The sequence below is a fragment of the Mobula hypostoma genome, chromosome 5 (genome assembly GCF_963921235.1).
Source record: "Mobula hypostoma chromosome 5, sMobHyp1.1, whole genome shotgun sequence".
Taxonomy (NCBI): Eukaryota; Metazoa; Chordata; class Chondrichthyes; order Myliobatiformes; family Myliobatidae; genus Mobula; species Mobula hypostoma.
Genome location: NC_086101.1, coordinates 86,744,090 through 86,757,669, shown reverse-complemented (window position 1 = coordinate 86,757,669; position 13,580 = coordinate 86,744,090). Strand labels below are relative to the sequence as shown.

Sequence of the window (13,580 nt, the reverse complement as noted above, 5' to 3'; positions counted from 1 at the left end):
CCAAAAACTCATTCCTGCTTGTTAGCACTAAACATGCAACTATGGTAGCATCAGCAAGTTGTACTCTGTCAATAGAATTCAACTCCAATTAAACAGTGACAGAATGAACTACTAGGTACAGAAACATTCAGCCTTAAAAAATAATCTAAAGTAACTATAAGATCATAAGACCATAAGCCATAGGAGCAGAATTAGGTCATATGGCCCACTGAATATGCTCCACAATTCAGTCTTGGTTGATTTATGATCTCTCTCAACCCCGTTCACCTGCCTTCCCCTCTTAACCTTTGACACCTATCAACCTCTGCTTTAAGTATACCCAATGACTTGGCCTTCACAGCAGTCTGTGGCAATGAATTCCACAGTTTCACTACCTTCTGGCTAAAGAAATTCCTCCTCATCTCTGTTCTAAACGGATGTTCTTATATTTTGAGGCTGTGTCCTGTGATCTAAGATTCCCCCACTATTGGAAACATCCTCTGCATGTCCACTCTATCTAGGCCTTTCAAATCAATAGGTTTCAGTGAGATTCCCTCTGCCTCATTCTTCTAAACTGCAGCAAGTACAGTCCTGGAACCATCAAGTGCTCCTCATACATTAACCATTTCATTTCTGGCATCATTCTTATGAACTTTCTCTGGACCCTCTCAAATGCCAGCATATCTTCTCTTTGATAAGAGACCCAAAGCTGCTCAAAATATTCCAAGTGTGGTCTGACCAATACCTTATAAAGCCTCAAACATTTAATATGATTTGAAATGAACTAGAAAGTGGGTGAGTGGTGGAATCTGGCCAGAACTGATGAGAATGTGGGGAAAATTAAAAACATAGAAAATTAGAAAATGTTTAAATGAGTGGCTGATGATCAGCATGGATTCATCGGGCTGAGTGGCCTGTTGATGTGCTGTATCTCTCTGTGACTATTCTAAAGGTGCACATTGTGATTATGATCGAAGTCACAGGGAGACACTGAAGCTGGTGATATAGAAGTCTTCATTCCGCACAACAAGCAGGCATTGTACTGAAGACACTTTTGGAAGAGGAGGCTCATAATTTCAAAGTACATCACAGTTTTATACCCTTAAGATCAATAGTAACAATATAGTTTTAATAGTTACAATGACATTGTTTACTTCTATACTTTGGGTGGACAATGCTTCCTTTGAGTTATATACAATTTTCAAACACCTAGATCTTCACACCAACACTCCAGATGCAGTGTTAATCACAACTGTTTTTTAGCTGCACTCCCACATATGCAGCCTGAATGGGGTCAACCCCAGCTATCAACCCCAGCCTGCAGCTCCAAGAACACCATTGTTCTGAGCTGCATTTTAAATTCAATCTGCCATCCATATTTAAATCTGGAGACAAGTTGCTGTTGAAATTAATATTTCCTTTATTCCATACCTCCAGAATATGCCCTAACTGTGCACATGCAAGGCTGTCACAAATTAAAACAAAGCTGAGTGCGCAGATCAAATTGTCAAATGACCAATTTAGAGCAGAGGTCACAAAGTATATCCACAGAGAAATTCTCCATGACACGATGTTTCAGGCATTGCATGATTGTAATTTTTAAAAAAAGCTTGTGATGCTCAAGAAACAAGTTTCATCCTATTAGAATGATATGTAGGGGTTAGAATAAGTGACAATTGATCCTGCCCAAACAAAATGGAATCAGTGTCCTATTATGCAATTTAGTTTCTCCTCTGATTATGAATCTAATGTACTGTCTGATCCACTGGGACCTTTACACAACGCTAAAGGAAATTCCAAAGTTAATGAACTGGCTTTGCCAAAGCATTTTGCAGTGTAGGTCAATCCCAGTCACCTGAAAAACTTCTGAACTGCTACCGAATCCTCATTACTTTCCTCACGAATGGAATTAGTGTGCCCTCCCACATTAACCTGGCACCTAAATGAGGATTCAACAGAGGAAACAAGGGAAAAAAATATATTTTAGCCCTCCAATGTTCTTAGTTAGAAATAGTGCTCACTTATTTTGACCTCTGCTTGTAAATTCCTCTTTGTGAGTAAATCTCATGCCCTTTTGTCTAAAAAGAAGTATTCTTTACTGTAGTACTATGGAAGAAACTAGTATGTTAGAACTAGTATGTAAGAACAGTATCTAAGGAATAATCATATTGCCATGGATTTTTAATCAGTGATATCACAATAAAACTACCAGCATAACATCCAGCATGAAAGTAAATATAATCTGTTGTTAGTTAGAAAGATGAGAATATCCTGCTGATGACTGACAAATAGAAAAAGAGCATTAAATAGAAAAACCTTGGAAAAACTTCAGACTTCATTAAGATTAAGGTGCTATTCAAAGAAATGTCCATGTTTATTAATACTTGGCAGTTTTACTTTATAAAGAACCTTTCAATTAAATTCTTTTCCAAAACATGAAGTTGTCATCACTTGGCTATTGTTATATCAAAGACTCTCTCTGCTGTAACGTTGATATTTATTCCAACTAGTTGATGCAAATGTTTTAAAGCTGTTCCATATTCGTAAGAAACACATTCTAAAGTAGGTGTAAGTTCTGGTCGTACTCACTGTGGAGGCTTTGTGAAATATTGATGACTTTCTCTTCAACAAATCCATTCAATGGTGTCATCTTGGCACATTTCAGTTCAGTATGAGTGGACATTTCCTCAGCTGTGATCCAACAGACTAGCTCCTCATCATAAATAAAATCCAATGCAATGAGTCCATTAGTATTGATGGAATTCTGTGTGGGAATATCTGATCCATCCAAACCCATCACCTCGATACTTTTGAAGTTGGCAATCAGAAGAACAGGTGGTGAATCAAAGGGTTCTGAAAAGTATTAATTTCATATTTTCAGTTTCATTTAAAAATACAAATATTTTACATTAACCTTGTACTCAGAAACCTTTCCAACAGTGCAGATCATGATTGAGGTAATATGATGTGTGAAAGCTGTGATCTCTTTGATAATATGGTTTAAAACAACTATTAGCAGTAACACAATTTCAAAAAAAACTGCATTAAATATTAACCATAAATTCCCATTGGTGTCATTTAGTTGCCTCAGTAATGAGCTGCAGTGAGCTGTTATCTTATCCTCAGTGTGGACAAATAAAAATCTTTCAAAAGTACGTTTTTGTCAACTTACTCCCTCCTGGTACGTTGAAGTGTTTTTAAACCAAATTTCTATGCATATATTAATGTTAATGTAGTTTTCTTTAAATTAAATGGATCATCAAAGCATAAAACTTATTTAATATTGGCTACAGTTGGCCAAAAGCACTTACTACAGTAATAGGAATGCAGCTCTCTGTCTCAGCGATATGTGTATAAATAATAAATATATGACCAAATTCTAATCACAGAGATCTCTGTTAGTAGAAAACAGAATTCCCTAGGGGCTCCTGCTCTTCTGCGGGTAAACGCACTATTGTTTGCAATTCCTTCCATGATCTGCAGACAGCCTCTATGTTTCAGTAACATTTTCAGATAACCCTTCGTGAAACAAGGTAATATAAAGTAGCTACGCAATTCTAAAAGAACAGAAAGATGTACAGAGATATGTGCACAGTTTATTAAATATAGCTGGGCAGGTTATAAAACAGCTTAAACAAACATAAGATCCTGAGCTCTGTGTAGGAACATTGTGTGTAAAGAGAGTCATAATAACTCCTTTATAAAATACTGCTTTACCTACAAGTGGAGTATTGTGTCAAGCTCTGGATGCTACATTTTAATAAGATGGGATTGTAGAGACACAGAGCACAGAAACAAGCCTTTTCTACCCTACCCTGAGCACCACTGAGGTAATGTAGCCATTAGTGCAACACTATCATAGCTGAGGGAGTCGGAGTACAGAATTCAATCCGGCATCCGTAATATTTGATTAATATTGTAAATATTATTGATTAAGCATTCTTGGTTTGTTTACGTAATTCATTATGGGTTATATGTAAATGTACATGAATGGCATACGTCATCACAGCACCACATCTTATGTCAGTGTCTCGCTTAAAGTAAAAATGAAACTAAGACACTCATGCTTGGCTCTGTGTTTTTTTCAATTAGATTTTACGTTTTAGAGTTACACAACATAACAGTGTCTTTCTGTAAAGTGTTGTACATCTCCCTGTGGAATGCATGGGGTTTCCCCAGGTGCTCCAGTTTCATCCACAGTCCAAAGATGTACTGGTCAGGTTCACTGGTCATTGCAAGTTGTCCTGTGAATGGGTTAGGGTTAAATTGGGGATGTCAGGGGCTGCTGGGCAGTGTGGCTCAAAGGTTCAGAAGGGCCTATTCCACACTGTATCCCCAAATAAATAGAATAAAATAAATAAATGCCCATGTCAATTATAAAGTGCCTATCTATGCTGATCCTACATGCTAGACTTGGTCCAAGATAAATATGCCTTGTTGTCAGATACTCGCCCAGAAGCTTCTTCCATTTTGTGAGATATAAAGGCTTTAGTGACTGTGCAGATCAGGTTTACTGAGATGATTGCCTGTTTCTGTGTCAGAGTATTCTATGACTATGACTTGTCCAATGGAACTAGACTGCAATAGACTGTCAGGAACCTAGAAAAGATATTTAAAACTTAGAAGTGCAAATAAATGTTCCAGTTGAAAGATTGATCAAAAACTAAGAGAGACAGAAGTGGTAAGAGGGTAAACAGATATTTTATCAAGGATGGTGAGGATCTGAATGCACAAGTAGGAAAAACCAAGGATGCACATTCAATTACAATGATTGAAACTGTGGAAATGTACAGATAATGAAGGATTATGATGAAAAGGACGGGAGGCAAAGTATATAGCTTGTCATTACATAAAGCTGGCATAGCTGACGCTTTATGAGGCATTGTGCAGACCACACTTGGAATATTGTAGGCAATTTTGGGCTCCTTATCTAAGAAAAGAAGTACTGGCATTGGAGAGGTTCCAAAGAAGGTTCACAAGAATGATTCTGGGATTGAAACAGTTAATGTGTGAGGAGTGTTGGATGACTCTTGGCCTGTACTTACTGGAGCTTAGAAGAATGAGGGGGTTGAAATCAATCAAATATTGAAAGGTCTAGATAGAGTGGATGTAGAAGGATGTTATCATTTGTGGGTGAGCCTAGGACTAAAGGCACAGCTGCAGAATAGAGGGACATTCATTTTGAACAGAGATGAGAAGGAATTTCTTGAGCCAGAGGGTTGTGAATTTGTGGTATTTAACGCCATGGACAACTGTGGAGGTCAAGTCATCGAGTATTTTTCAAGTAGAGGTTGATAGGTTCTTGGTTAGTCAAGGCATCAAAGGTTAAGAGTAGAAAGCAGGAGAATGGGATTGATAGGAATAAGAAATCAACCTTAATGGAATAGTCAAGCAGACTCGATGGGCTGAGTGTCTAATTCTGCCCCTATGTTTTTTGGTCTTAGATCTGAAGGGTCAAATAGCCTCCCATATTATTACTATTCTCTGAATCTGGTGCTCACCAAATAAGAAAAAAGCTTAAGAAAGTTGGAGAGGAAACTGAGAATTGCTCTTAATAAGCTGTGAATGTAGGACTTCTGCTTATTGGATGTAACTGGAAAGTTTTTACTACAAGGGGATATCTGAGAAAGTTCCAAGTAGCAATGAAAACGGATATCTTATTGCATTCAACTTATGGAAAGAATGCCAAGAAAAACCCCATTCCTTTTTCTTAAGTAGCAACCAATTAGCAGTTTAACAAACAATTCCATTAAAAATAACCATGTTTTTGCATTTCAGAAGAAAATTCAGCAATTTGGCTACTCCAAACATATGAAATCACTTTGTTAACTTTCTTCAATACCGGGTCAATGCATTAAGCATTGTGCAGCAGCAGTGTAATAAACCTCCACTGTGGGAAATTCCGGGAGGATCACTGAATTCCCCCTGACATAGCAATTACAAGAGAACATAAGAAATAGGAGCAGGAGTAGAAAGAGTGTTCCACAGATTCACCACCCTCTGGGAAAAGCCTTCCCCCGAATCTTGAGGCTATGTCCCTTAGTTCTAGTCTCACCTGTCAGTGGAAACAACTTTCCTGCCTCTATTTTATCTATCCCTTTCATAATTTTACATGTTTCTATAAGATCTCCTCTCATTCTTCTGAATTCCAGTGAGTACAGTCCCAGGCGACTCAATCTCTCCTCATAGTCTAACCCTCTCAGGTCTGGAATTAACCTGGTGAACCTCCTCTGCACTGCCTCCAAAGCTAGTATATCCTACCGTACTTGAGGAGTAAGGAGACCTGAAATGCATGCAGTACTCCAGGTGTGGTCTCACCAGTACTCTGTACAGAGGCTGCATAACCTCCCTCCTTTTAAATTCAATCCCTCTAGCAATGAAGGCCAACATCCCATTTGCTTTCCTGATAGCCTACTGCATCCGTAAGCCAACCTTTTGTGATTCATGCACAAGGACTCCCAAGTTCCTCTGCAATACAGCATACTGCAGTTTTTTTTTACCATTTAAATAACGGTGCTAATAATAAATCGGTGCTAATCAATAACACAAACCATGATGGTCTTTATTTAAAAAAATGTTCTGCATTTCTGTAAATGCATTTCTCCAAGCAACTCATTCCCTGAGACCTGAGAGCGAACCTCCCTCTACAACTGGGTCCACAACTTCCCGACCAACATCAGTAAGGAAAGGTAGCTTCATCTCTACTACAATCATTCTCAACATTGATGCTTCACAATCTTCAGCCTCCGATTGTATTTTGCTGTAACTAATCTACAAGTTTGCAGGCAATACCATCATAATGGAACATCTCAATAATGATGGTCAAAGTGCAGGAAGGAGATAGCGAGCTTAGCAATATGGTGTCATGACAGCAACTTTTCCTTCAATGTCATCAGAACAAAAGTACTGGACATTGAAGGGCCGGGGGAGTGTACACGCTTCTGTTGTCAACAAACAAGTGCTGAAGTTCAGAGAACTGAGAGCTTCAAGTTCCTCGGAGTGAATATCACCAATAGCCCATTCTGATCCAAAGCACATTGATGACCAGGAAAGCTTATATGTATCTCTGCTTTCTCAGGAGACAAAGAAAATTTGGTATGTCCCCATCGACTCTCACCAGTTTGTATCAATGCACTATAGAAAACATCCTATGCAGATGCATGACAGATGGTATTGTAACACACACTCTGTCTATACTCCTCATTGTCCCAGTAAAGCAGCCAGTGTAATCAAAGCTCCCACCCATCCCATATATTCTCTGTTTTCCCCTCTGTCATTAGCAAGAAGATGCAAAAACCTGAAAGCACGTAGCAACAGGCTCAAAAACAGCTACAACATCACTGTTATAAAAATTTTGGACTCCTGATCTCACAATCTACCTTGTTATTATCTTTTACCTTATTACTACATGTAGAACACTTTCTCTGTAGCCGGTGCACTTTATTCTTCATTTTATTATTGTTAACCTTGTATTACCTCAAGGCACTGTGTAATGATTTGACCTACACAAACACCATGCAAGGCAATCTTTTCACTGCATCTTGGTACATGTGGCAACAATGAACCAATTCTAATAATCAGCTCTGAACGGTTGATAAACACTGAAAAGGAGACTGTCGGGAATCCAATTGCAAATGTTTAGAAGTGCCAAGCAGATGGAATAAATTCTAATACATTGGTGTTACTCAAGAATTCATATGGATTTGAGCAATGTTCCCTCTTTCTCTCTGACACAAAGTTAGATGCAAATTAACAAGAAAAATCTATTGACCTTTCTGGTTTAAGTTGGGAGAACAGGGATAAGTACCAATTTCTGTTCACCTGCAGATTTTTCACAGCTTCAGAATTTATGATCCTTCACACATGCCTGTACTGTTTGGTCTCATTATGGTTGAAGAACGTTAAAGATTAAAGTAATTCTTGTTTGTGCCAAGTTTCCATGTATACTCCTGAGAGCTTATAAAAATCTGCTGTTTTTATCAAGGGATATTGTGGATTCTCTATTGTGAATATGAAATACATGGTGTCTTTTTATATGTTATACTTTATTAGAAGACTAAAGTTACATTTGTGAGCACTTCATTATGTTAAATTACATAATGTTGCTCGTTCAAAACAAAAGTTGGTTACTGTTTGCTCAAGGACAACAGGATAAAAGTGGAGAAACTACTATTGGGATACAAAGTCACAACTTGCAAATATATCTATCTCAGATAGATTTTTTTTGGGTTTGAAAATGATTACATTCACTTCAGTTTTGTAGGTTCTGAGGTAACTGATGAAGCTGAAGCAACACACATCAAAGTTGCTGGTGAACGCAGCAGGCCAGGCGGCATCTATAGGAAGCGGTACAGTCGACGTTTCGGGCTGAGACCCTTCGTCAGGACTAACTGAAAGAAGAGCTAGTAAGAGGTTTGAAAATGGGAGGGGGAGGGGGAGATCCATATCATATCCCTTTTGCCAATCACCTGTCCAGCTCTTGGCTCAATCCCTCCCCCTCCCACTTTCAAATCTCTTACTAGCTCTTCTTTCAGTTAGTCCTGACTAAGGGTCTCGGCCCGAAACGTCGACTGTACCTCTTCCTATTGATGCTGCCTGGCCTGCTGCGTTCACCAGCAACTTTTATGTGTGTTGCTTGAATTTCCAGCATCTGCAGATTTCCTCGTGTTTGCGTGATGAAGCTAATGTAGGATTTGACAAAAACCCTGGTTAGACTGCACATGGAATATTGTGTTCGGCTCTGATTATAATTCTCTTTCTAGGATGGATGTGGAAGCATTAGAGTGTACGCGGAGGAAATTTACTAGGATGCTACCTAAACTAGAGACATTTCTTATAGGGATAGGTTGACAGGGCTAGGGCTTTTCCCTTTGGAACGAAGGAAGATGAGAGGGGACTTAACAGAGATGTACAAGATGATAAGAGGCATACATAAGTCGAGTCGATAGCCGGAGGGTTTTTCCCCATGGTGGAAATGGCTAATACCAGAGGGCATAATTTTAAGGTGATTGGAAAAGAATATAGGGGGGAATGTCAGAGTATTTTTTTTAAACCCAGAGAGAAATAGGTGAGTGAAACTCCCTGCCAGGGGTAGTAATAGAGGCAGATATATAGTGACTTCTAAGAAATTCTTGGATAGGGGCATGGGTGACAGAAAAAGGGAGGGAAGGGTTAGATTGATCTCCGATTAGTTTATAAGGTCAGCACAACATTGTCTTATTAAGGAACCATCCAAAAGAGCACAGTAAAAGCTGTCTTTGAGCCCAGTGAAGTGTGCTTTCAGCTTTTGTATCTCCTGCCCCATGGAATACCACAAGAAGTTATGTAACTGAGATAATATAGTGGATTCTTAAAGTCTTGAGTTACTAGTTGAACTTACAAACTTTATCCTTGCCTGTAAACATTCTGTATTGCTCAGAATGTTGGAATGAAATACCATAGCATTTGTTTTCGCATGCAGGCAATGTTGTGCAAGATACAGAGGTGAAATCTTTTCACATACATTTGTTGTAAAAGTATTTCAAATTTTACTGATCAAATTAAGCACCCCTTTCAACTTAACAGATACTCAATGGCCGCTTTATTAGGTACATCTGTACACCTGCCCATTAATGCAAATATTGAATCAGTTAATCATGTGGCAGAAACTCAATGCATAAAAGCATGCAAACATGATCAAGAGGTTCAGTTGTTGATCAGACCAGACATCATGATAGGGGAGAAGTGTGATCTAAGTGACTTTGGCTGTGGAATGGTTGTTGGTGCCAGGTTTCAGTATCTCAGAAACTGCTGATCTGCTGAGATTTTCATGCACAACAGTCTCTAGAGTTCACAGAGAACGGTGTGAAAAACAATAAACAACATCCGGTGATAGTCAGTTCTATGGATGAAAACATCTTGTCAGTGAGGGGGGTCTGAAGAGAATGGCCAGACTGATTCATACTGACAGGAAGGTGACAGAAATTCAAATTAATCAGATATGCTTTTGTATTCAGTGTTTGGAGTACCATAAATGGTTTGTTAGTGTTTTTCTTAAACATAAAATGGCTCATATGATTTTATTCATGAAAACCTGCATTATTGACCCCTATGCTCTAGGATGATTCCAGAGTTACTAAGCTTGTCGGCCAGTGCTATCACTTTGAAACTGCAGGAGTTTTGGGAGCAAAATTCCGTCACTTGGTTTGTACAAGCCAAGGCTGAATTCACACTGCGAGGAATCACCGATGATAACACCAAGCCTTACTATGTTGTAGCATTGTTCAGCATTTCCAAAGCATTGAGCATGGTGAGTCTGCTAGAAAATCCACCTGAACACAATAAATAATGATCATGGAAAACTCACCTTTTGCAGACTTTTGTATGATCAAAGTCCGAACGTGCCTCGTGGTTACTAAGCCAACAGAGCTAATGGGCTACATGGTGTCTCTTCTAGGAAATAACCACCGTTGTTTTATTTTTAAAGAACTCTTCATGCACAGTCACTGACATTGAGTTGGGGGTTCATTTTAAGAGGCTGGTCTGTTGTGATGATGCAATTATGTGAAGTTCTCTTACGATGCTTTTGTGCTTTGTATCTGTAGTTCAGTGAATGAGTTGTTACTGTTTTCCTTAAGCATAAAATGCCTCATGCCATTTCATTTGTGAAAACCTACACCTAGAGTCAGTGGCCACTTTATTAGGTACAGGAGGTATCTAATAATGTAGCCACTGAATGCATATAATGCAGTTTACCTGCTAATATCTATGTAGCACATACATGCCTGCATTTTTGTTGGCTACGTAGAACAGTCCATGTTCCAAACCTTCCCTAGCAATGCTTCCTAACTCTTCCTTTACTACATTGGCACCAACGCCGAGCTTGTCTATTTTTATCAACTTTGCCTCCAACTTTATCCTGTCCTTGAATTCACTTTGTCCATTTCTGACACATCCCTCCCCTTTCTCAATCTCTCTGTCTCCAACTCTGAAGACAAGCTGTCAATTGACATCTTTTATAAACCTACCGATTCCCATGGTTATCTTGACTATATTTCTTCCCATCTTGTAAAAATGTATTCCTTTTTTCAGTTCCTGCACCTCTGCTCCATCTGATCCCAGATTGCGCTTTCCTTTCCATGATATCAGAGATGTCCTCCTTCTTCAAAGAACGGGGTTTCCTTCTTTCCGCCATTGATGCTGCCCTCACATGCATCTTCTCCATTTCCCAAACATCCACGCTCACCCCATGTTCCTGCCACTTTAACAGTAATAGAGTTCCTCTTGTTTGTACCTACCACCCCATGAGCCTCCTCATCCGACACATCATTCTCCACACATCTCCAAATGGATCCTACCACCAAACGTATCTGTACCTTCCCACCCCTCCACTTTCTATAGGAATTGCTCCCTCCATGATGCTCTTTTCCATTCATCCCTCCCCATTAATCTCCCTTCTGGCACTTATCCTTGTAGACAGCCAAAGTGCTGCACCTGCCCATTCACCTCCTCCTTCACCTTCATTCAGGGCCTCAAGCAGTCCTTCCAGGTAAGGAAATACTTCACCTGTGAAAATGCTGTGCTTGTCTATTATGCCCAGTTCTCCCAATGCAGCCTCCTCTACACTGGTGAGACCCATCATAAATTGGGGGACCATTTCGTCGAGCACCTCTGCACCATCCGCCAAAAGCAGAACTTCCCAGTGGCCAAATATTTTAATTCCCATTCCTGTTTCGACATGTTGGTCCATTGTCTCCTCTTATGCCATGGTGAGGCCACCCTCAAGGTGGAGGAGCAACACCTTATATTCCCCGCCTGTGTACCATCCAACCTACTGGATGAATATCAATTTCTCCTACGGGTAAAAGAACTTTACTCCCCACTCTCCTCTTCTTCTATTCCCCACTCTGGCCCTGTACGTCTTCTCACTGCCTATCATCTCCTCTCCCCAATCCCGTCCTCCTCTTTATCCTTGACAAGGACAAACGTGCAGACTCCACATAGACAGAGGTTCTTGAGTGGTGAGGCAGCAGTACTAACCACTGCAGCACTGAGGCACACAAATTGATTTGAACTGATCTAATCTTGTTTTCTTTTATTTTGCTGAAAATTATTTAACCTATGTTCAAAAATGCTAATAGCAGTGAAAAGTATATCCAGCAGTATGTGATAAATCTCTGGAATTCTCTTCAAGAGAGGATGCGGATGCTCTGTCATTGGGGGTATTTAAAGAGAAGTAAATGCATTTTGAAAGCTCAAGGAATTGAGGGCTACAGAAATTTGAAGAGGAGACAAGACTAGATCTGATCAGACATAATCATATTAAATGGTCCACTCCTGCTCCTATTTCCCATGTTCTTTCATTCATCTTTATTGTGGTCATCTCGCCAGCTCTAGAGAGTTGTTATTTCCTCTGCTCAGTGATAAAAAATTGGGGTGAAGTTTCAAATCAACCTCATCCAGGAGATAAATGTTATCTCATTCAACAGATCAAATCCTCAACGTACGCTCAAAGTAAGGCTACGTCCACACTAGACCAGATAAATCCGTAACTGAAGCTTTTTCTCTTCATTTTGACCCTCTGTCCACACTGAAATTGCATTTTCCTCCCCCGAAAATGGAGCATTTCTAAAATGCTCTCCAGAGTGTTTAAATCTGAAAATGCCGGTTGGGCATTGTAGTGTGTATGGGGTAACCGGAGGTTTTAAAAAACCTGTCGTCCCTTTCATCGGTGAAGAGACTATGGCTGTAGGAAATGTTTCCAGGGTGCCCCCTCTGTGGGAGTGGGGAAGATTTTGGTGGGGCTACCCGGGGGGGGGGGGGGGAGTCTGTGTGTCCATATGTGTAGCTATTGTAGTGGCTGTGAGGCTGGTATTGTGGTGGTGAAAAGTACTGGGGTGGGGGGAGCCATCATATTCCTCATCATTGCAAATCCCTCTGCAACAGAGTTAGTCAGTTTTTCAATGTTCGTTGTCAACCGGGTCATACTGTCCGTGAACTCCCTGTTGGTTGCCTCCATATTCTCCAGTATTTTTTTTTGTTTTAAGACCTCCTGCACTAGAGCCAACAGCTGTCCGTCGTTTGGCAATTTCCTTTTAAGTTTCTAGTCTGTAACTGGACAAACGCGCACCAAGTATACCGTTTCCTCTTCGCTTGTTTTCTGTAGATGTGTCCTCCGCATGCCCAGTAGGAGGAGATTCGCCCAAATACCCGTTTTAATGTGGATGGAGGTATTTTCAAAAACGCCTGGTGTGGACACCTTTACGCGAAACTGGCGTTTTCAAAATTATCTGGTCTAGTGTGGACGTAGCCTAAGTATATCAAATTTTGAACCAATAGTGAAAGTGGGTAAAAAGCTCATTTTATAATCTTGCCAGTGCAGATTTATATTCATGGTTGACTCATAGTCATGACTCATCAGTGAGGATGAAATAGCTGATTTTATTCACAATTTGTTCAAAAAAGATCAAGGTGAAGAACAACCTATGCTTCTGTACTGAGCTCTGGATTTGGTGTGCTAAAGGGCTTGTGCTATTGTCTATTGTAAATCCCAGAGAAGTTGAATACTTGGAATGAGGACTAACTAATCAATATTTGCTGTTGTTAATTGTTATTTTTCAGAA

The 13,580-nt window shown here is 39.8% G+C and overlaps 1 protein-coding gene across 2 annotated transcripts in view; it reads right to left on the bottom strand.

Moving 5' to 3' along the window:
• The window catches only part of LOC134346855 (low-density lipoprotein receptor-related protein 1-like), a 2,119,020-nt gene that overhangs the window by 1,300,911 nt on the left and 804,529 nt on the right, over positions 1 to 13,580 (bottom strand). For both annotated transcript variants that reach the window (XM_063048628.1, XM_063048629.1), the window contains one exon: positions 2,569 to 2,832. In XM_063048628.1, the coding sequence (XP_062904698.1) occupies positions 2,569 to 2,832 (264 nt within the window). The remainder of the gene's footprint in view (positions 1 to 2,568; positions 2,833 to 13,580) is intronic.